Genomic DNA, 23,259 nt, shown 5'->3' on the forward strand with positions numbered 1-23,259 from the left:
GGAAGTGGGGAGATATGGGGACTAAAAGGCAGATAAGAGAGAAACAGAAAAGTGAAATGTCAGAACCTTCTTGTGGACTGAAGAGTAATATGAAAATTCTCATAGATATTAGCATAAGAGTCCAAAAATTCGTCTTAATACATTGTGTTTGAAAGGCAAGGTAGATGTTTATAGAAACATTATATGTACTATACCTGAATCTGCCTCCCCCTCCTTCCGGCAAAGTCATATTATTGTATGCCTATTACCATTATTAATTCACTATTTCTGCAGGAAAGATCATCAAGATTCATCTTCCTTCTCAGTGCAAAGGAATGGTGTTCCCCCAAAATGAAAAACTAACCTGTTTTCCTAAGTGCATCACAACATTGCTAAAGACTCTGCTGTAGCTAAACAGACTTAACTAAGTGTAAAACTGAAGTTATACAGTCTACAAATAAACAACCAGTATCAGGGTCCATTGATTGAAAAAAAAAAAAAGTGGTTTGTTACATGATCAGAAAGGTTTTGTTTTGTTCCTATGACCAGTTATAGGTTTCTTAATTCACAGGGTGAATTCTGATACTAAAACTTCCACAGAATGTAAGGAATTATTAAGGACAAGATCAAGCTCCATGCTATAGTTTCACATTATTTCATATTTACCAGCAGGCATAGAAGAGGTAAATCTGGTTGTGCAATCAGTAAGATTTGTTTGTTAGGCCTTTTGATTTTTTGCGAGGCAACATTAAGAAGCAAGGGAATTCCATCACCGCAAGTGCTTTGAAATCAAACTCCAAGTAATCATAAGTAATCAAATTTCAAAATCAATCGATACAGATTTATAAGTCATACTTTGGGTTTCTATTACTTGTTTCCTTAACACTTTGGTAATGTGGTTGGATTGTGGGAGTCAGGAGGATGATTGATCCATAGAGAAATAATACCAAACATGGCTTTATTTCTCTATGTCATATTCCTAAAAAAATACACTTGTGAGATTTGAAACAAGGTAGGTGTTTTTCAGAATATTTTTAGAGTTAAAAACATTAACATGCAATCTTTCATAGGTAATGTTTGCAAGGAATGGGGAATTATATCATGATAAAATATCAGTAGCAAAGAACAAGCTGAAGGTTAACGGCAGTGATTTTGAAATTTCATTTTAGCATATTTTGACAGTTGCACATTTTAACTGGTTTGCAAACAAACTACTTCACCTAATACAGATTTTCAGCTCAAAGTGATCACTAAGCTCAAAAGAACACTTACCTTGATCCTCTAAAGGCATATCAACAATGACTTGGTCACTGTGTTTTCCATACAGCCCATTAGAACAAACAGCAACTATCTGAAGAACATAACTTGTATTGGGCAGCAGGTTATTTAGAATAGCCCCCTAAAAGAAAAACCACATTTAATCATTTACTTGCGAAGATGTATCAAATATCTGGAAATGTTAATATTTTTTCATAACACACTTTTCATACGAAGCATAAAGGTCCTTTCTTTTAGGACTCTAATATAAGTTTTTTACATTTTATTGTCACAAAAACTCTTCAGGCAACTTTGAAAAGAAATTCTTGTGAATTTTTAAATGGAGGATGCCAAACTGCATACTTGTTTAATGAAGAATACTACTTTAGGTAATCAGTTTAGGTAACATGATCTCTGATAAGCTTATGAGTCTTTAAAGAGACTGACAGGAACAGACCACATATGTGAAATACCACAAAGCTGTAGATCACTAACTTAATTCTTATAGCAGTATGATAGTAGTGATTCTCATTAGCTGCTTGTGTAGGTCATTTTTTTCAGATCACTAAGCAATGAAGTACAGGTCACTATTAACTGACAGGCTAAAGAGCTCTGAGTTTTATGGCTAAGAAGCTCTGAGTTTGACATGGTCATAACATTTTGGTGATACTACAGGTAAATCAGAAGATCAGTCTGCAAAAGGTTTCTCTGTTTATGGCCTAAAAAGTTTTGTTTGTTTGCTTGTTTGTTTGTTTAATCATATCTGTGGCATCACTGCCCACAAATGAAGTACAGTTTCTCTAAGATGTAGCCAAAGATATATTTTTTTTTTACTGAATCAGTTCCCAGCTACTGTTTAATCCTTTAAGATAATTAACAAGAGCTTTGCCATCACCATTTTGTATGAAACTTGAAGAGTTTACAGTTACCAAGTCCTGATACCCATCTGTCAGAAATTCACGCTTAGTCTGGTCTTCTCCATCCAATTGTTGATAAAAGACAGCAAATTTCTCAATCATGGTATCATACACAACCCGAGGTCTTTCCCAAGTAACCAGAAGACTAGTATAATTCTTTGGATCAGATTGGACATTTTCAGGTTCTGAGCTGCAAACTGAAAGAAATAAAAGAAGGAATGTGTTATTTATTAAATAGTATAAATTACTCTAATAAGATTTTGATCTACCTCCTGTCAAAATTAGCGTAAGTCTTTCATGTGCCTCGTTTTTAGCTTTCTACTAAAACATGTGAGGTGTCATGCACTATCAAAAGAAACAGAGTTGTAAAACTAGATTTTCAAAAGCTTGCTAATTTGGGGACTGAGACCTCTTTCCTCCACTTTTTAATACTGTATTTTGAGAAAGATTTGTATCCAGTTCCTATTAGCATTAGAAGAGCTCTCCCACCAGCGATAATAGATTGTTTTAAAGATTAAATGTAAATGTATCATACTTGAATTTCCTCTCAAGGGTGTTTTAATATTTTTATAGAAGAGTCAAAAGGCATATTGGGAGGGATAAGAACTTACTGGATTAACTGGCAATTATTTCATATTTCACCAACTAAATATCTACTGAAGAAGTGCAGTAAGAGGCACCAACAGATTGGTTGTTTTTTTTTTTTTTGTTTGTTTGTTTTTTGGATGCAACATAACCAAAAGGTCTGAATCCAGTCTATATCCCTTGCCCTTTCACACCATCCTCCAACGAGAACCTCCTTTGCCTTATTTTAGCTTGGAAACCATGTATAAGTAGCAAAGGGTGTTGAAAGAAGTGGAGAAGAGGAGGTGTGAGGCAGCTTGGGTTTGGCAAAGCAGGAATGCTCTCCAGACCTTTTCAGCCTGCTCCCATTACCATGTCCTGGGCATTGCTCTGGTTATCCCAGCCTGGTGAAGTCCTGGGCCTGTCCCATGAATACCTTCTTGGTGAGCCTGGACCTTGCCCTCCAGGCAAAATCTGACTAGGCAGCTACTATTGCATGTTTTCCAGTCTTTCTCTTCCAATACATTTTTCATCTTATTCAAGTAAGCTGAATCTTCCAATACAGTTCTAGATGTATATATGTACTGATTACCAGCTTGCTAGAAATGTACTGAGATTCTGTCATTTGTTATTTAAATCACCCAAGTACCTGGGTGTAGATTAAAAATAATATGCAAGGCCAAGATAAATTAACCTGTGTGACTAAACTAGCAGAAAATGTAAATTATTTGGCACAAGATCACTGAAAAATGACTAATAGGCTGTGATACATGAAAAAATAAAGCAAAACAATATACAGCTGCATTGTTCATGGCTGCTTTGTTTTTGGGCTGAAACGGTTTTCCTCCCTTGGTCTCGTCATCCCATCTGCTGGTGTTAGACACAGAAATGACGAATGGAAGTGGCTGTAAAAAGTGTTCACTCATTTTTGGCTCCCAACTTGCAACCATAGCAAGTAGGTATCTTGGAATGAGGGCCAAGAATGAAACTGCATGTTTTAAGCATTTTGGTTCAAATGCTGAGACTGGATTTGTGCCTCTCCCCTAGCTTTTGGAATTTCCTTTTGCCTGTACTCAATTTCCTTTTCTATGTGCTTTAATGTGTGTTCAGAAAGAATATTATTGCTATTGCTTCTTTTATTACTCCATTTCTATTGCTCCATTTCATCTATTAAACTAGTCAGAATTACTGATCAGAGTACATGAAGTTTACAATTTAATTAAATTTTGCATATTAAAGTGAGTGGATGGATATATTTTTATTAGAAAATTGTAACGACTTTTGCACGAGTAATTATGTAGTCATTCCCTATTTGGAATAAATGAGGAAACATTTTTCAAATCTAAGAACATGTTTAAAAACAACTATGAGCATCTAGCAAAAAGCAAGTAAAAGAAGCACTCTAACTAATTAAGAAAGCAAGAGGTGTAGATTTTTTGGAGCTCTCATAAAGGAAGCAAACAACATGATACTACAATGCTTTTGGATGGCAATACTACATTTTGAAAGGAAGAAAATTCTTCCAATTAACTTTGCATTTCACCACTTGAACACAGGAGGGCACTCAAAACACAGTATTTTGAAAACCAAATTTCTTCCACTTTGTATGCAGGTGGAACGTTCTGAGAACTCTAGTCGGAGTTAATGGAAGATATGCAGCATTTTGCATGTGTGTGTGTGTGTGTGTGAGCTAACAGTAGAAGCAGTAGTAGTCTGTGTAATTTAGTCTGAATTGTATAGCTTACTGGGCTTTGAAACCACCAAGCTATGTATTGGACATACCATTTTATTCATTATACTGAATTATTTTAATTGAAGTAAAAAAATAGGAAATTTAAAAATATAAATAAATTTTCAAGTTGCATACATTTCATTCCATTACTGAAACTAGTCATGCCAGCTCATTTCCACCAGATGGCATAAGTAAATCACTAGACCAGAAAAGATGATTCCCTTCTCAATTCTGAGAAGTAAGGCAGAAAATAAAGTGTTTTTGTTTGTTTGTTTGGTTGTTTTTTTTAATGATTGAATCAAAATATTCATATTTTGGTAGGTGTTTAAATTAACTCTCCAAGCAGTTTTTTTTTTTGTAATATTAGTACAAAGTTTCCCCCGATCCAAACTCAAATTACAAACTTTTCTCTGCTATCCTTTTTCCTCCCGTCCTCATTTGTCTACGAGTGAATCTGATTCTGAAATCTTAGACTACGGTAAGGTTAATTAGGTATTATAAAAATTTTAAAGCTGAAAGATTGGAATCTCCAATATGATTTTGTTTACTATTTTATTTTCTGTATTGTTCTTCCAACTATGTTCTTCGAAGAAAAGACAAGCTTTTCTCCCTTTTGTTTTCATTCTTTTGATGCTTATCTTGTTCCTTTCAGCAGTGACCAACAGTATTCCTGCATGACAGTCATCTGCACCTTATTGCACACTGATTCCTTCCCAAGCTGGTGTCTCTTGCCCTTCTTCAAATGCCTTTTCATCTGTTATCTTGCCTGTGCTGTTCCCTTCCTTTTTCAGACAGTCTTAGTAACACTGAGGTACTTTGGTCCTGATTACTCCCATTCCCCTCTTGAGAGCCTGGGAAAAGCCAGGAGGTCGTTTATCAACTTATTTAATGAAAGACTTCTGCTCTGATATTAAGGTTTTGAAAATCTGAGTACAGAGACTACAAGAAAGAAAGTTTTTGAGTCTCTTCTAGTTTGAATTCAGAGATATTCAACTGGATTATTTATTTATTTATTTAAGTCTCAAAGCAGCAAAATACAATTAATGGGAAGCTGGAGATCTATTCCAGCCCCTGCTGGAATTTTAGGTATAAAAGAGACCAGAATCTGGCTTTTGGGATTCTCTTCATTTATCATTTTCTTGGTACCCACGTGAAATGAATTTGATGACTTCAGTCCAACTTCTGTTGAAAAAGCATCCACATTACACAACTAAGAATCAAATGGGTTTGTAAAACAAAATCCTCTTGCAACCCCTGAAAAAGCAGCTTTGTTTAGGTCTGAAATGCATTAAAAGGGCAGTGCAAGAAAGCTTGAACTGATGTGATCTTCACTGAATGTTTGGTTGAGACAAGCATTTAATTTTCCACTCCATTTAATCTGACATGTTTTATGATCGGTAGTTTTTTTTCTCTGAAGTGATACATTTCTGAATAATAATACAGTGTCCTACTTTCTACACAATTTAAAATGAGTATTTTCATACTAGGATGAATCTTTTACTGAAAATTGTCTTTCGACCTGTGAAGAGAGGAATGACTATTCAGTAAATACCTGTTTCATGAATTTCTTCTTGTCCAGTGTATGAGGAAAACACTTGCCCAAAGAACTTATATTGCTGCTCTCGAAAGTTGTTTTGCAGGTAGTCCATCAGCATAACATAGCCAGACTGCTGCATTGTAAGAACTTCACAGAATACAGCTAACTAGAAGAGGTGATTAAAAATATCAGAAGTTATAACAGATTAACCACATTATTCTAACAGGCAAAAGCCCTGAGAAAAAGGTATTGGGCAAACTCTCCCTGTTGAGTTCTCTCAGATGACACTGAAATTTTGCTGGTCTGTTCCAGCAGTATATCTGCTGATTTACTCCACTTGCACTTCTTAATCATTCTGCTTTTGGACATGCTCTGCCTACCAGTTGGCCAGGGGAATATTGAAGGAGTATTTTGTTTTCTCTGGACCAGAAGTCCAGACAGAAAAAAAAAAAAAAAGAAGAAAAAAAAAAGGAAAAGATAACACACTTAAGTTGTATGAAAAATTTTAAATTAGAGAAAAGAAATGCCAGGTTGTTGGGCTGATAATGAATTGGTAATGAATGACAGGAGCTTTTACCATATACATGCTAACTGCTTTTCTCTGTTATCATGTAAAATTGTTTCATTTTAATACATTACTTAAATTACCTGGTCCTCAGAAATACTAATGGTATCTTTGAACACAATCCATTCAACTGTTTCAGAGCAGGGAGGAGTTGATAGAGACCCATTGTAAGTGTAATATTTGTCTGTTGCATTTGGCAAAAGGTTCAGCAAAATAAATGGTTCTAAGGCAGCCTGTTTTCCTGAAAGAAAAAGAAAAGGCAACTCATTTTTAAAAGTCAGATCATTAAAATACTGCAGAAGCAATGAATAAATAGAAATCACACTCTTGAAAAGAGTTGTCATTATGGAAACAAGCTAATTTTGAGATTATTCAAAATCTGATCTCCAGAGACTAGCAAAAAAATTGCTGGACCTTTTCTATTTAGCTTGAATAAATATTGTTCAATAACAAAGTTGTTTATTTGGGGAAGTTCTGATGGGTTACTCCAGTAATAAATAAAGTAACCATTATATTTGTTCATAAAAACTTGTTCATCTAACGTTCCTAGTAAATGTCTGAGATTCCAAATTTTTGTTTCACCCATAAATTTCAAAGAGAAAATATGTTAAATCTTTGTATTTGGTCTATCAACTTTGGTCAAATTGTTGAATTTCTCAGAGGATCTTAACCGCCACAGAAAATCTCTGCCAATGGAACCGTTGCTGTGACAGGTCTGTGAGTTTTATTGCTCATGTTTGCAGAAGCAGAAATTTATTGGATCAGGGGATTTTAAAATGGCGGCAATAACATTTTTACATAATGCAGAAAAGGATGCACAGACATCTTGCAGGAGAGTATGACCTTTTTGTTTATTGTTCTGTGAAAATAATATCACCTCTTTCAGGTCACCACTTTGTCTGCTACCTTGTCAGCTGGGAGCATGAGTGAAGAATTGGTGAGAGTTCATCTACAGAAAGGTAAGTTTGTGCTGTTATGCCAGTAGGGTCCAGCAACAGAAATTGGCAGAAATGGTACTGCTTTCCTCAAGGCAGAATTTTTCAGTTTGTAACAATTATCAATGATCTGCTTTACTGACCGGTGTATCCAAAATAATACTTGTTTTTCATACCTTGGAGTACTGTGGATCCTTATATATTTTATTTCAATCTAAAGTAACTGATTTTAAATCTCTTCCTCTTTGATAAATATGAATATTTAATGAATATTCAGATTGTGCATTATCTTGTGGTTTTACAGATATATTACTTCTAGAGCCTGGGTGGATTTCTGACCTGTCCTTGTCTTCATAATTCCTTACAAATTTGGTGAGAACAGTGAGTCACATTAACAGTTTTTATTTTGTACAGTGACTATTTCACAGAGTTAAGGTTTAAAAGGTAGTTCTTCCCCTCTCTCTTATCCACATATAATGAAAGGGAAACATTTAGCACTGCCAAGCAAAGCACATCCTTCTATTCCTCTTGTCAACATGTTAGCTACCTTCAGACAGTAGCTATCATTGTTATCTGATAAATGTTTAGTTGATGCACTTTTTCTTCAGTAAAAATAAATGGCCAGTCCATGTCAGACAAAGGCTTGGGGACATGAAACTTCTCATTTATAGTAAGAATCCTGTTAAAGATTTTTCAACTTTGGATTTTAAAATGCCTTTTGAATGTGATTGACAATCTAGATTTTAAAATCAAACACCCACAAAGGATTATAAGAAACAAAGAGTGTGTCCAGAAGGAATAGGAGTCCTTTGTACAACTCGAGAACTCAGTTGCTGGGATCCAAATGCGTACAATACAGATGTGACTGACAAGGACAGTTCATATATATTGCAGACAAGGACAGATTGTATGCTATTCATTTTTCTTCACGATGAACAACTTGATTTACTTGTGACCTGAATCTTCAGAGCTCATTTGCACTCTATTCAAGAAAACCATATTCTGCTCATTGTTGAAATGCCATGTAGTGGCTGTATCTTGAATCTTGCTGCTGATAATTTACAGCTCCCATCCAAGGCTGTAGGACAGTATCTGCCTTGATGTATTACTCATTCTCCTTTGTGTTTCACAGAAGATGGCACACAAATATAGTGAATCCTAACAGCTTTATATGTCCCCTTCCTCTGTCTTCGTAATTTACAGACGTTACACCCTTTTATATTCGTTGAACAGTGTTTGTTTTCTGGAGAAAAACAATCTCAATTTTACTGTCATGCTTTTGAAAGCTTTTAAAATAGTGGCATTAAGAGTCTTTAACAACTTCCAACCCATCAATATTAAAGGTTTTTGCAAAGCTCAAGTATCGTTACATGTAGGAAAACTGAGGCAATGTTAGCTATTTTCTTAGGGTTGTGACCATTCATGGAGCAAGAAAATAAACCTATTCAGGACAGTAGTCATTTGTGTTTATTCTTCTGTGAAGCCACTATGTAACAGAATTAGAAACAGAGTCCAGATCTCTTCTGCACTGCCCTGAAGTCCATGTGCTTTAGTGTAAAACCATAAGGAATTCTACAACATTGAAGAACCAACAGATGGTATAAATAATACTAGTACAAATGTAATATAATCAAATTATTTCAAATTTGCATAGCAGCTACTGAAAAAAAAGCATTTGTCCCCACTGAGTCTACTGAATACTAACGTTCATACAATATTCAATGTTTGTAAGACACATCTTGGATGGGTACAACAGCGCTATTTGGCTTCCAGCCACATATAATACTCCAGTAATCTATGCCTAAGAAAGTTTGAGAAAAAATCAGACTTTTCTCTTCACCTAGCATTTTAAAAGTTGCAAATTCTTTGTGATAGTTATATTTATTCATTTACAGTAACTGATGTTCTTACAAATAATGTCTTGTAGTAAACTAAATGTATGATTTATGTCATTTCTTAAAAAAAAATAAATGTGTCTGAGCTCTTGAGAACTGTGTTCCCGAATGCCTGTAAAGTTTCATAATTATGCTGAAATGGAACTTAGTCTAACAGTATGCAATAAAATATGGCAGCAGACTTACCAAAACGACTAACACTATCTACTCCATTAATGATTGGAGTATAATCCGGATTATCTTCTGGTCCAATCTGTTAAAAAGAAATTGCATTTTTTACAGCACAGACTTCATGAAAAAAATTGAAGGTTGCAGTTTACCAACAAAATTATACAAAACTTAAGGGAGTGCAAACATATTTGCCCATTTGCTTTTTTGCAAAAATAAATTAGAAAAATATATGCAAATTTTTAACTCAGTGATCACACGTCGGAACCCATTAAATTCAGATTGAACATCTGCTGTTTCAAAGCTTGCTTAATGACACAAAGATGTATTTTGTTTACCTCAAACAGAATTGATAAAGCTCTTAGCTTTCCATTTCCTTTAACTGCCTCTTCGAAATTTGTAAATTGATCTGCATCATAGCAGTAGATTTGCATCTGCAAATAAAATGTATTAAAATACATTACTTATATACAAGATAAAATTAATTCAGTTATTTATATGCCTAGTGTGTGAAAAAATGTTCAAGAGAATTAATTAATAGAATTAATCAGCTGTTACCTATCTAAAAAAGATCTATACCAGAAAACCACTAAGTCTGTAGGAGTAGAGCATATCAAAGAGCATATTCTCCATGGACAATAGAGCAAGCCTAGATAACTAGCTGATAATGGATATCTAACCTAGAATACTCAGGTGAGATGAATCTTGAAATCAGTCTTAAATCACAAACTAAAAGGCAAGGTGTGTCTTACTGCTTTGCAGTAAGCGTAGAGAAATGTGGTAAAAAAAAAAAGTTTTCCAGGTATTCTGTGACCACATTTGCTGTCATGGGCATTGGATTTACATCTCTTCCTCTATCTCTTCAGGTACAGTTGGGAAATCTTTTCCATTGCCATGTCACTGACAGGAAGGGAGAGTCTCCTGCTCATGGTGGCTTTTCTTGTGGTGGTGATAGAGGTGAATTCTCTCTTAGATCTCTTGGTGGGACACGTGGGGTGTGAATGAGAACTTTTAAATAGCTGCAAGGTAAAGAAAACATTTCCCAAGGAAAGTTCCAGGCTCACAGCTCTTCATGGAACATAGGACAACCTTGGCCCTACTGCTTTGCTCTGACACAGAAATCCAAAGTGTCTGAAGTGTGGAGCAGCTCGGTTGCCTGCCACAACTGTGCCTTTTTAGCTGGAAAACGATCATATCACAACACTGAGGGTTGAAAGCTGGTCTGCAGAATGTTTTCAGGGAATGCAGAGCTGCTCCTTGCTTCCTCCCCATCCCCACACCACTGCAAGATCTTCTGTCAAAACAGCCAGGGCCACACAGGACCAGCTCTCACATACTGGCTCCTGGCATACTGCCTCAACCCCCCCCCCCAGCCTGGCAGGATAGCCATGCTTCTCCATGAGACAAGCAGCTCCTGGCTCTCATGAGCTCTCAGCAAAGCCCCAGCTTTGAAAAATCCATTTCCACCTTAAATAAACCACAACTTGGAGTAAGATAAGCCAAACTTGTAGGGTTTTAAACTTTCATAGATTAGTAGAAGCAGCTCCCAATGTCATCTTAAAGGATGTGTAAAAAATGCACAGCTTAGACACCCTCAATGGACTAACGCCTCACAATGCTGTTCTCAGATGCATCATTTAAATATTACTAATGTGGATTGAAGTGATGATTAAATTCGCAAGTAGACTTTAATCAAGTGATGAACAAAGGTGTTTAGTACACAATGTTACTTTCTGCAGAATCACAAATCCTCAAAATATATTCTGTACTTTACCTCAAGAGGAAATTTTTGTCCTTCCAAACTATGTTCTGATCCGTCCGATGATGCATTGCATTTTCCCCAGTGAAAAGTGATCTTGCTTGCTTTGAATACAGTGTCTAAGCCACCTCCACTTACATAATAATCATTTGTCAGGTTAATTTCCACTGAAAAAAGAGAGAGAGGAAAAAAAAAAAAACACGACAGAACTGTCAATATAAAGGCCAGACAAGGCATCTGTGACACTCATATTTCAGTATAGGTGCTAAAAGGTAAATATGATATGATTCTTTTCCTATATTTCATAAGCAGCTTGTCAGGAATCTGGTTATTTAAAATAAGAAGTGTGTTAATTCATTATTAACTTGGAGAAATATGTTTCATTTCATGCTGTAATTCATAAAACAGTCTATTGAAGTGTACTATTTGTCTGTGTCTGAAAACTAGCCACACAATCATGTTAAGCAGCACAGAAACGCTGGCTTAGCCACCAGCCTGACCTTCCAAGAAAAGAAAATCCTAAAATATATAGCTTCCTAAAAGCATCAATATTTTTAACAAAAAGGAAAAAATGAAACAACTCATTATGATCATAATTCTAGATACCAATCATAAGGCAACACATGAAAAAAAAAAAAAAAAAGTATAGCCAGTTACCAGGAGGTCTGTCCTGTCTGTGAGACCCCTTAGCTGTGGGGCAGCCTTCTCCAGGAGGAAGTGATGACAGGTCCTCAGCTGGACAGAGCTGTATACAAACTGCACATGGGACTGAACATTTGTCTGCTGGAGGGAATTAACAGGATGGAATAGACCAAAGCCACACATTTGGCTTTTCCACCTGCAGAGACTGTGAATTTTTTGACCTCTTGCTAAAACAGAACTAATGGCATTCCGTTTCATTACATCCCTCTCCTAAAGACCTTGAAGACAATTTTAACTGCAGAGTTTAGCAGTTCTTTTTATAATATCTGAATCGCTGCAGAGGAGGAAGAACTCACATCACTGAATTGGACTTTAAAAAATCTATTTCACTATCACTATTTATCTCAGGTAGTAGGGCAAAGGGAAGTAAGTGATTTGCTGAGCAGTATGTAGGCATTATATGATGGGGCCAAGAACAGAAATTATAATTCATAAACAAACAGAAACAAGAACACCAAAAACACCCAAACAGACCTCCCGAGGACCAAAAGAGCTGCCCAGACCCTCAGTTGCAGGGATTTCCAGAATCTGGAAGCCCCCTGGGGCCTGAAGGCAGAGGTGGGTGTCGTGGGTGCAAGGGTGCCCAGCTGGATGAACTTGTAGAGCACATTGCCATTTTGCGAGAGGAGCTCACTGGGCAGTGTAGTATCCAGGAATGTGAGTGAGAGATTGATGCATGGTATCATGCGCTGACATGGGCTGAGCAACAGCCAGGCCTCAAGTCCTGGCAAGGGGTAGGTAAGCTGGCCTCCAACCCTGAACTGACAGACCTGACTGACTCACAATACCAGGAAGACTGACCCTCATCTGTGCTTGGAGCAGGAGGAAGAGTCCTCCTCCTTGTCACCGAGATGCCCTATGCAACAGATATGATGCTCTGGGGCTGGAAAAAGGAGAGTGTGTGAGTAATGGTCAAGACCCAGGAAAGGACAACTGCACAAAGTTGGACCAACCAACCACCTGTATTAGAATGAGTGCCACCAAAAAGGCGTGAAGGGTGTTAGTAATTGGAGATTCCTTGCTGAGAGGCACTGAAGCACCCATTTGCCATCTGGACAATCTCTCCAGTGAGGTTTGCTGCTTGCCATGGGCGAATATTTACAGTAACAGAAAAAGGCTACCAAGACTGGTAAAGTCAGAGGACTACCACCCATTTCTTTTCTTTCATGTAGGGTCAAATGAGTCTGAAACAAGGAAATATATCTGAAGTATCAATAGGAACTTTATATCCCTTGGAAAGATGTTGAAGGAATCGGGAGTGCAGGTAGTGTTCTCCTCTGTCCTCCTAGCTGGAGACTGGGACCCAAAAAAAAAAGAGATGAACAGATCAGGTGAATGACTGGCTGTGTAGCTGGTGCCACACTCAGGTTTTTGGGTTCTACAGTCTTGGACACACCTTTGAGAGACCAGGCATATTGACACCAGAGGGGGCACACCTGACCAGGTGGGGCAAGAGCATTCTGGGCAGCAAGCTGTCTCGACTTATTATCAAAGCTTTAAACTAGATTCAGGGGGAGAAGGGGATGTACTTCTGAGTGACAGAGAAGAATCAGGAAACACCTACACTTTAGGAAGCAACAGGGAAATATCTGTGAATCAGGGAGGGCTCCTCTAAAAATGTGATGTAGCCAATGGCCCATCTGAAGTGCCTTTACTCCAATGTATGCAGTACAGGAAACAAGGAGAAGCTGGAATCCAGGGTGCAATAAAAAAACTATGACCCAATTGCTATCATGGAAAGATGGTGGGATGAATCACACAACTGGAACGCTGCAAGATTTTCAGAAGGCAGGGAAGGAGGGGCTGGGGGTGTTATAAATGTTAAGAAATATTCATGTTAAGAAATATTAGATTTCCCTCTATGTTAAGAAATGGATAGGTTGTGGAGAGCTGCCTCTGAGAAACAGCCATGAGCAGGTTGAGAGCTTGGTGTAAAAATTAAGGACTGGATCAATAAAGGACACCTTGTGGTCAGAGTCTACTACAGGCTGCCTGATCAGAGGGAGCCTGTTGATGAGGCCTTCTTGCTTCAGTTGCAAGAAGCTTCTAGCTTGCAGGCTCTCATCCCAGTGGGGGATTTCAACCACCTGGATTTCTACTGGAAAGCTACACAGCAGGTTATAAGCAATCCAGAAGACTCCTGGAGTGCACTGAGGATAACTGCCTGGTCCAGGTATTAGACAAACCAACCAGACGATAAGGTTTATTGGACCTGTTGCTCACCAGTGTGGATGAACTCATTAAAGAGGTCAAGGCTGGAGACAGTCTGGGCTGCAGTGACCATACCCTGGTTGAGTTTGTAATCTCAAGGAATATGGGCCTGGCAAAGAACAAAGTCAGAGCCCTGAAGTTTAGAAGAGCAAACTTCCAGCCGTTTAAAGAATTAGTGGATGAGATTCTCCATGAAACTGTCCTTAGGGACAGAGGAACTGATCAGAGCTGGAAACTCTTTAAGGACACTTTTCTTAGAGAGCAAAAACTCTCCATCCTCATGTCAATCAAGGAAGTCAGGAAATCAACGTGGCTGAGCAAGGACCTGTGGACCGTTTGGACCAACTGAGTTGTAAGAAGGAAATGTGCAGGCTTTAGAAGAAGGGACATGTGGCCTGGGGAGAGTAAAGGGATGTCATCCAGATCTATAAATCAGAGAGATATGTATTTGAAGTGTGGACTATTTGATGCATAAGGAAATGTCTGGATGGCCATAACCAGACAGTGGTAGTCAATGGCTTTGTGTCCAGGTGGAGGCCAGTGATAAGTGGTGTCCCTCAGAGGTCTGTCTTGGGACTGGTGATGCTTAATGTGTTGTTTAATGTCTATCAGTGACATGAACAGTGGGACTGAGTGCACCCTCAGCAAGTTTTCAGATGACACCAAGCTGAGTGGTGCAGTTGGACCAGATGGTCTTGGAGGTCTTTTCCAACCTCAGTGATTGTATGATTCTATGAGTTGATACAACAGAATGAAAGGATGCCATCCAAAGGAACCTAGACAAGCTAAAAAAGTGGGCCCATGTGAACCTAATCAGACTCTAACAAGTCTAAGTACAATGTGCTGCACCTGGATTGGGGCAATCCCAGACATGAGCACAGACTGGGAGAAGAACTCATTGAGAACTGCCATGCTGAGAAGGACTTGGGGGTTCTGGTGGACAAAAAGCTCAACATGAGACAGCAGTGCATGCTTGCGGCCCAAAAGGCCAACTGTGTCCTGGGCTGCATCAACAGAGGAGTGGCCAGGATGTCAAGGGAGGTGATTGTTCCCCTCTGCTCTGTCCTTGTGAGGCATCCAGGTCTGTGGCCCCTAGCAGAGGAGGGCCACAAAGATGATCAGAGGGCTGGAGCACCTCTCCTATGAAGAAAGGTTGAGAGAGTTGAGGTTGTTCAGCCTAGAGAAGAGAAGGCTCCAGGGACACGTCATTGGGGCCTTTCAGTACTTAGAGGAAGCTTATAAAAAAAGATGGAGACTGACTTTTTACACGGGCAGATAGTGACAGGACAAGGGGGAAAGGTTTTAAACTAAAAGAGGGTAGATTTAGATTAGGTGTTAGGAGGAAATTCTTCACTCAGAGGGTGGTGAGGCACTGGAACAGATTGCCCAGAGAAGCTGTGGATGCCCCATCCCTGGAGGTGTTCAAGACCAGGCTGGATGAGGCCCTGGGCAAGCAGATCTACTGGGTGGCATGGGGAGGGCAGGGGAGTTGGAACTAGGTGATCTTTAAAGTCCCTTCCAACCTAAGCCTTTCTATCATTCTATGAAAATAAAATAAAATAAAATAAAATAAAATAAAATAAAATAAAATAAAATAAAAAATAAAATAAAATAAAATAAAATAAAATAAAATAAAATAAAATAAAATAAAATAAAATAAAATAAAATAAAATAAAATAAAATAAAATAAAATAAAATAAAATAAAATAAAATAAAATAAAATGGTTGGTCAAGGCATCTCACAGGATCTATTTAAGGCTCAGAGACAGTTGTTAAGAGACACCTTCCTTCATGCCTATGCCTGCAACAAGAAACAGTGTTTCCAAGAAGCAGCTCTTGGTTACTGCTATTCTGGACTTATATAACAAAGCGGTTGCAAGAATGTTCATTTGACAATGTAAATGCCACCATAAGCTTATTTTACAGCTGGGAGAAATGGGCCCTGGTAGGCATAAATCATCTCTTCCTAAAATTTATTTTTAAGGTAGGTAAGACAAATTGGACATTAAAAGCATCTATTTCTCTTTTTTGACTGTAAGAAGGGAGTTGAAGTGAGTAATTCAGATGTAAGTGTCTACATAGGTGTCTACATATAAGTGTGATTAATCCCACCCTCAGTTTTTTGAAACTACAAGTTTTTTGAAACTGGTCCATGAAGTACTTCCAGATGAGTAGGTAATTTATCCATACTTTAAAAAATATATAAAAAAAACTGTATACTCACTGAAGATTCTAGACATGTAGCAATAACTATCATTATTTTTAGAAAGCACTAAATTACTGTTTAGCTTCAGTGAAATACTCATGATGGGATGATAGTGATGCTGTGATTGCTTTGACTCTATCTGTCTATGCACATCATTTCCATTTCTGTTTTAGTGATTTCTCTATTATGCTTGGTTACAGTTATCACCTGTTTTTTATTATTATTGATATTTAATGGATAAATTCAGAATGCAAAGGCTAAGGAAAAGTAAAATGAAAAAAGTTGCATTAAAAGTCCTTGGCTGGCCTCCTTTGCTGACCTCCTTAAACTCCAAAAATGAAATTTGATTTTTTTACCTGTTTTGCCTGTGTTGTGAATGAAAGTATCTTCTGAAGTTTCCTTTTCCCATCCATGGAATTTAAGTTTCTTCAGATTCACATTTACTTGGGTAAGATCTTCATCTATATTAATAGGAGATTGTTTGGCACCATTGCAGGCAGAATATTTCTTTCCCCAGTTCTTTTGGTTCAAAGTCCCTAGAAATCAAAACATTGTGGTAAAAACATTTAAAACTTAAATTGGCATCCATATATGGTAATGTAGGAAATTTAAAATACAGTTTGCATTCTGTGATCAGAATACCTTCCCTTCTTAGCCCTCATCTGATCTGTAGCAGTATTCAACACAACTACGTTTGCGTTGTACCTTCAAGAATTAGGTCACATTTTAATGATTTTAGATATTATACTCAAATGATTATGAATTTCCAGGGAAAGCAGGAAACAAGAAAAACACCTCAAACATGACATACAGAAATAGTAAATAAAAAAGGAAAGAAATAAGCTTTAAGATGAAAGAAACTGGCATTCAAAAAGAATTTGGGAGTTACTGCGAAATCCTCCTTTCCAAAAAACTTTCATCATACGAATGTCACCAGCATTCCTCCTGCACAAAAGAAGTCAACAACCAATAACATTTTTAAATAAATGAAACCATAATATCTTTAAAGTAATCCTTATACAGAAGGAAAAATGAAAAGTGATTTTACTTGGCAAAAGGTAAAAGGTTAGTGATGCTCTGCCTAGACAGCCTGGCAGTAAGGCCTGACTTTGTCTGTGGTGGACCATGCAAAAGGACTCCAGCCACCACCCTCTGCAGCTGCCAGGAGGTCCTGTGTTGCAGCAGGGTGCCTCCTCTAGGGAACAGGGGCTGGCATGGCATTTGAGACATGGTACAACATGGTACAGTTTAGACATGGACGACATGGACATGGACAGCATATCCTCGAATTTCACCAAAGACTTATGTTCCATAACAAATGATCAAGTACTGTACAGCCCAGTCTGAGGGGTTAGCAGCTGCCCTGATAATCTTTTGATTATATAATATAGTAATATAAGTTATGCAATATTTTGGCTGTATATGCATTTAAATATGTACAAATATATATTTTATTTTTCCTGACAGGAAATTCTGATAACACTTGAAGGGGCTAATTAAAATCAAGGGTTGACTGTACAGACCTAAGAAAAAATAACTGCTTCAGTTAGCTTCCCACTTACTAGTAGTTAAGAGCTAATATTATTGCATCCAATGCACACATTTAAATTCTATTAGACATGCTGAAATGAGCCAGTGCTCATTTACAGGCTGCTGTGGTACATCCAAGTCTGTCAGTGGAAGATTTGCTGTATTGTACCCCAGGCAAGGACAGCCCTCGTATTGCACTCAGAAAACTCAGTGAGGGGAGAAGAGATGCAGCCAGTAACCATGACAATAGGCAGTAATACGAGATGCTCGTCTGGATAGCTAGCTACCTAGAAACAAACCTGAGCTAAATTATTCAACAAGTATTGAGTCAGGTGAGTTACCAATATCACCTTGCCACATCATAAGTACCAGGGGTCAGATGGCACATAAACCCATCTGCTTCTTTCAAACGGGAACAGAAGAAACCGCTAGGCACAATGGCCAAGCAAACCAAAAAGAATTTTAGTTATAGTGTTATGAAGCTGAATTTCCTGCAGGTGGGGATTACAGCCCTGTACAGAGTGAGCAGTGGTCCTTTGGGAAGGGCACACTGCTCGGCTGCTGAGCCCTCCTCAAGTAATGCCTCTCTTGAGTATCAGCTGTGACCTACAGTTTATCACCTGGACAAATAATGTAATATCCTGATTTCTAATGTGCATTTAATAAGAAAAGAGTGAGTAATATTTCACTTTCTCTCTCAAAAGCTTCCTTTACAAAATTCTGAGTCCAAGTAAAGCTAATCTTGGAGAAGAGCATATTCAGGTCATTTATAATTAATTTTCTAAAAAATATTGAAGGCCTTTAAACCCAAGAAAGCCAATTTTATATCAGTATAAACTAAAATAATTAACTTTTTAAAGAGCAAAGCCTCCAAACAGGGTCAGACAGGAGAGAAATAACCATTCTCAGCTTGCCCTATGCATCCTTGCAGACAACCCTTTGTTTCTAGGTCTGCTTTCAGCCAACTTGGTGATCTTCCAAGCTGCTGCGAACCCATTGGAGCCTCTCTGGCTTTCTGAATGGCTCTGCCATTTTGGGCCTGGCTGACTGCCCACGGCTATCCCTTGGAGTTAGGCCACACTGCCAGCTCTGCTCTCTGCCTCTTTTGCTTGCCCATGGCTTCGTGAGGCTGTTGCCCCAATGCAACAGGTAAAGATCTCTGTTCTCTTTCGACTGACATACGCCGTCCCCTGGCTAATGTGCAATCTCTCCTTCAGCACATCATCTTATATCTTTAGTCAGCACGCATTTCCCTTATTCTGCTCCTTCCTCCAGTGACACTAGAATTGATGGAAAATCATCCTCTGTCCCTCCACTTGGATACTTTCTCCCACATTTCTTCTGATGAATGTAAATATCCCAGATTTGAATCTCCCCTTTAAATTTCCTTCTATCCACTATCAAGTTCAATTCAAACACATACATAAAAATTAGACGAACTATCATTTCCTTCTAAGTTTCCTAGTTTCACATTTCATGTTTCTGCTTTGCTATGTAGAATGTAAATTCTTTGCCTTGGTAGTTGTTATTTGAGCATCAGCGTATAATATAACAAATCCCTAGCATGAAGCTAATGATAACATTAGTAATCTTAGCTCATCCCAGAAGACAGTGTTGTGCCAACACTGTAATCCATCACAGCATCCTGAGCCAGGGCACTCAGAGTTAGGTAGGATGCCAGCTGGAGGCACTACAGTGATGTTGTGGTTCAGCTGAGGAAGTTTCTTCTTTCATTCTGGAAGTGAAGCTTTTTGTAAGTATTGCCAGAAAGAAATGAAGGAAGTTGAAAGGCTTGGTGAGATGAAGAACGTTAGTTCCTGTTTCCCAGCAAGGCCTGAAAGCTGTGAGATGAGCTTCCTAAAAATATTTGAAAATGTTATGCTTCTTTTTATATGTAGGCACAATGTCAATTCAGTCAAGAGATTACAACACAAAGATTCTCTTTTCAGAAAGAACTTATTGTTAGTGAAATCTTAGGGCAAATCTGAATACTTATGCCAACCCCCCCTATAAACTTTAGAACAGTGATTTTCATGTAATTATGTGTTGCCATACACTCACTAATACACATGGCAAGAAGCTGATCTATGTACCCTATGTATGGAAGAAAAAATTGAAATGCTCTTTCTGCTACCCTCTGGTTGACAAAAAATAAAAATAAATCTATTCTGTTTGTATGAATGATACCTGAAATCACCCAAGGACAAATGAAAAGTATCTCACGGTTGTAGAGGATGAGAGATAAGTCTTCTAGCTAAGACAAATAAACTAAATGCCCCACATTAACTCTCCTGCTGGCAAATTTGAATAGGTGCATTACAACTTTTAATCAGTTTTCTTCTTTCTGGTCCAGCAGATATTATTATTATTATTGCTTACAGCTGCAGAAATACAAGTGACCTCCGCACTCAAAAACATAAGCAATACGGGAGCTTTTTCATAGGAAAAAATGATACTGAGATTAGTAATGAGGAATGAGATCTGTGTACATTTTTTCTGTCAAGTGAAAAACCACTCTTACTCAGTAGTTGCTGAGAAATTGTAGCATTGATCAAAAGCCATGGAATTAAATGTAAAGGATATGGAATTAAATGTAAAGGAAATCAATGACAGGCTCCATTCTGGAGCAGGAACATGGGGAATTTCAGAAGGAACTGGAGCTCAGTTGTGATGGTTCAAATTATATATGAACAGTAAAATATATGTCTATTGTTGGAGCAGATAATGCTTGTCTGCATTAGCAAGTGAGTGGATTTATAGAGTCAAACATTTGGGGTTGAGGACTGGATGTCCACACCATGTCTTTCAGAAGGTTTTTACCTCAGCCTAGCTCTGTCTAGCCCCATGAACTGAATGTCCATTGGCAGATGAAGTACATTAGATGTATTGTTGCAGCACATCTCCTGTTTAATAGCAGTAGAGATGAATCCATGTCATGCACTCTGAGACAATTCTCCCTTGGGAATCAAAGCCTGGCAAGTGGGGAACCACCAGGAGATTTGCTTCAGAAGTCCAGTCCTCATCTAATCTAAAATGCTGATGTAAATGCACCCAGTGTAGGCAGCAGGTGGTGGAACTGCTGTGGTTTACATGCCTTGCAGAAAAGCAAAGTAAAAGCAAAAGAACCAAATGTTTTTAAACACAAGCAGATTGTTTTACTGTAGGTGTTATGATGGAAACCATAAATCAAAGCAGTGCCAGCCATTTTGAAAAATATTGTTGAAACTGAGCTTTGAAAATGAATTTCTCCAAACTGTTCCTTGCTCAGAAGGAAATCTGAGAATAAAAATGTGCATGATGTAATGTGAAGAGTGCACAGAGGAAGTAATGTTTGTCAAAGCTGTCAGCTCTGAAGAAGTAACTGACAATTCACTGTGAATGAAAATGAGCCTGAACTTAGCAGATGACAAGTTAATAGAAGACTGCCTGTACCATAACCTTTACCATTCTTCCCAAGGCAAAATGTCCAATGAAAACTTGCCTGCTCTTTCTTTCTAGGAAATGTTCATACTCGTCTCTGCTCCTCATCCCTAGCCTCCTGAGCCAATCCCTGCAATGAACATGCAATTCTCATTTTGTGCTCCACTTCTATCTCCTACAGCCTTTGGAAGATCTGGACCAGAAGGCGTTACTGCAGCTCAGTCTTCTGTAACAATACTTGAAAGAAAAACATCTGTCAAACATTTCTCTGTGTGTCTGCATCCTATGTAAACAGAACGACTGAGCAGGGCTGAAGATAGCTGTGAAATTGAGTGGGCTGTGGTCCTCCCAGCAGCTTGCCAGGAGAGGGGTTTCTCAGCATATTGACATGCTACTATGTGGCTGTCTGGTGAGCTGTAAGCCTTCATGATGAGTTCTGCTGTTTACTACCGTGTAGCAATGCTGCCTGCATGTAATATAGAACTTATGCAAAATAGTCCTTTTAAATCAATTGAAAATATCCCTATACAGAGAGAACTTAAAAATTAAACCTTGAACCAAATGAATGGAATTCTAAACACATGAAACAAATACTCTGCTTTTCCTCTTCATATTGAATGTGGCTACAGCTTCTGAAGAAGTGGGATGTTAAAAATAAACCTTGTGCTTTATAGAATTAATATCTTAATATTAAATATCATAAAATTTTATTAGTGAGGATATATGTTTTGCTTGGAAAATTTTATTTGCCAGCACTTCTTTTTAGTAACTCTTGTTTTGACATCACAGCGTTTGCATTCTTAGCTCTTATTAGGATTGTGTTTCTTGTGAATGGACATACTCCTAAGCATGTATGTATGTCCTCAGAGACTGTAAGAAGCTTTAGCTTCAATGACAGTTACAGAAAAAGAAATGCTTTAAACATTTGCTAAGGTGAAAAGCCATACTTACTTCATAAACCTAAACTCTGAAACACAAAAAGGTTAACATCATTACTGTTAGATATCTACTGATAGAAAGAGGAATACAATATAATACCTTAGTTTTAGATCACAACACAATTCTTATCAGGCACAGAGTATAAGTGTTGTCTCTGGAACTGACAATACAGCCTGAGTAAAATAACAGGTAGGAAAGAAAAAATCAAAGGTGTGATTAAGGTTTTCCTTTGCTTCTACCTTATTTATTATTTCAACATTTAAACTGATGTGAACCCTAGCATTTATGTTATAAATGAAAGGCAGCAGAAAAGAGAGATTTTTTAACGTCTCCTTATTTTCTTCCTCTCCATTTTTCATCAGCTTTTGCAATGATGTCATTACTTTTTAAAATATGTATTGTTGGACATTTATGGAAGGTGAAGGATTTACCTTTTGTGTGGACAGAATGGATCTGCCTTATCAAAAGTCATTGACTTACCACTTTGAAGAGTTGAGTGATTCCAAGTTTTTTTTTTTTTTTTTAAAGCAAACACATTTTATTGTAAGATATGAGAAATAAGAACACCAAAATGTAGAACTATTCTTTTTTCCTCTTTGCTTCTGCTTCACTGTTTAGATAGAGCATCCAAACTGGATCAATATAAGAGATGGAGATTGTCATGATTTTGTCAGGGACAGAGCTCATTTTCTTGACAGAGGCTCACACAATAGTGTGTTTTGGATTTTTGATGAAAATAGTGGTGATGACACATTGATGTTTTAGTTGTTGCAGAGCAGTGCTTACACAGAGCCAAGGACTTTTCAGCTTCTTGTGCTGCCTTGACAGAGAGGAGGCTGGGGGTACACATGGAGCTGGGAGGGGACACAGCCAGGACAGCTGGCCCAGGTTGGCCAAAGGGATGTCCCATGCCTTATGGTGTCGTGCTCAGCAGTAAAAGCAG

The 23,259-nt window shown here is 37.9% G+C and overlaps 1 protein-coding gene across 11 annotated transcripts in view; it reads right to left on the reverse strand.

The window, feature by feature from the left end:
• The window catches only part of PTPRZ1 (protein tyrosine phosphatase receptor type Z1), a 140,270-nt gene that overhangs the window by 47,243 nt on the left and 69,768 nt on the right, over positions 1 to 23,259 (reverse strand). For 10 of the 11 annotated variants that reach the window (XM_080575629.1, XM_080575630.1, XM_080575627.1 and 7 more), the window contains exons 3-10: positions 16,784 to 16,963; positions 11,324 to 11,475; positions 9,888 to 9,983; positions 9,568 to 9,634; positions 6,635 to 6,792; positions 6,002 to 6,152; positions 2,166 to 2,350; positions 1,252 to 1,378 (exon numbers count right to left, since the gene is read on the reverse strand). In XM_080575629.1, the coding sequence (XP_080431755.1) occupies positions 1,252 to 1,378; positions 2,166 to 2,350; positions 6,002 to 6,152; positions 6,635 to 6,792; positions 9,568 to 9,634; positions 9,888 to 9,983; positions 11,324 to 11,475; positions 16,784 to 16,963 (1,116 nt within the window). Of the gene's footprint in view, positions 1 to 1,251; positions 1,379 to 2,165; positions 2,351 to 6,001; positions 6,153 to 6,634; positions 6,793 to 9,567; positions 9,635 to 9,887; positions 9,984 to 10,107; positions 10,250 to 11,323; positions 11,476 to 16,783; positions 16,964 to 23,259 lie in introns of those variants that run through there. The other variant, XM_080575631.1, reaches the window with a different exon arrangement.

Source organism: Anser brachyrhynchus, assembly GCF_964034855.1.
Source record: "Anser brachyrhynchus genome assembly, chromosome: 1".
NCBI classification, from domain to species: Eukaryota; Metazoa; Chordata; class Aves; order Anseriformes; family Anatidae; genus Anser; species Anser brachyrhynchus.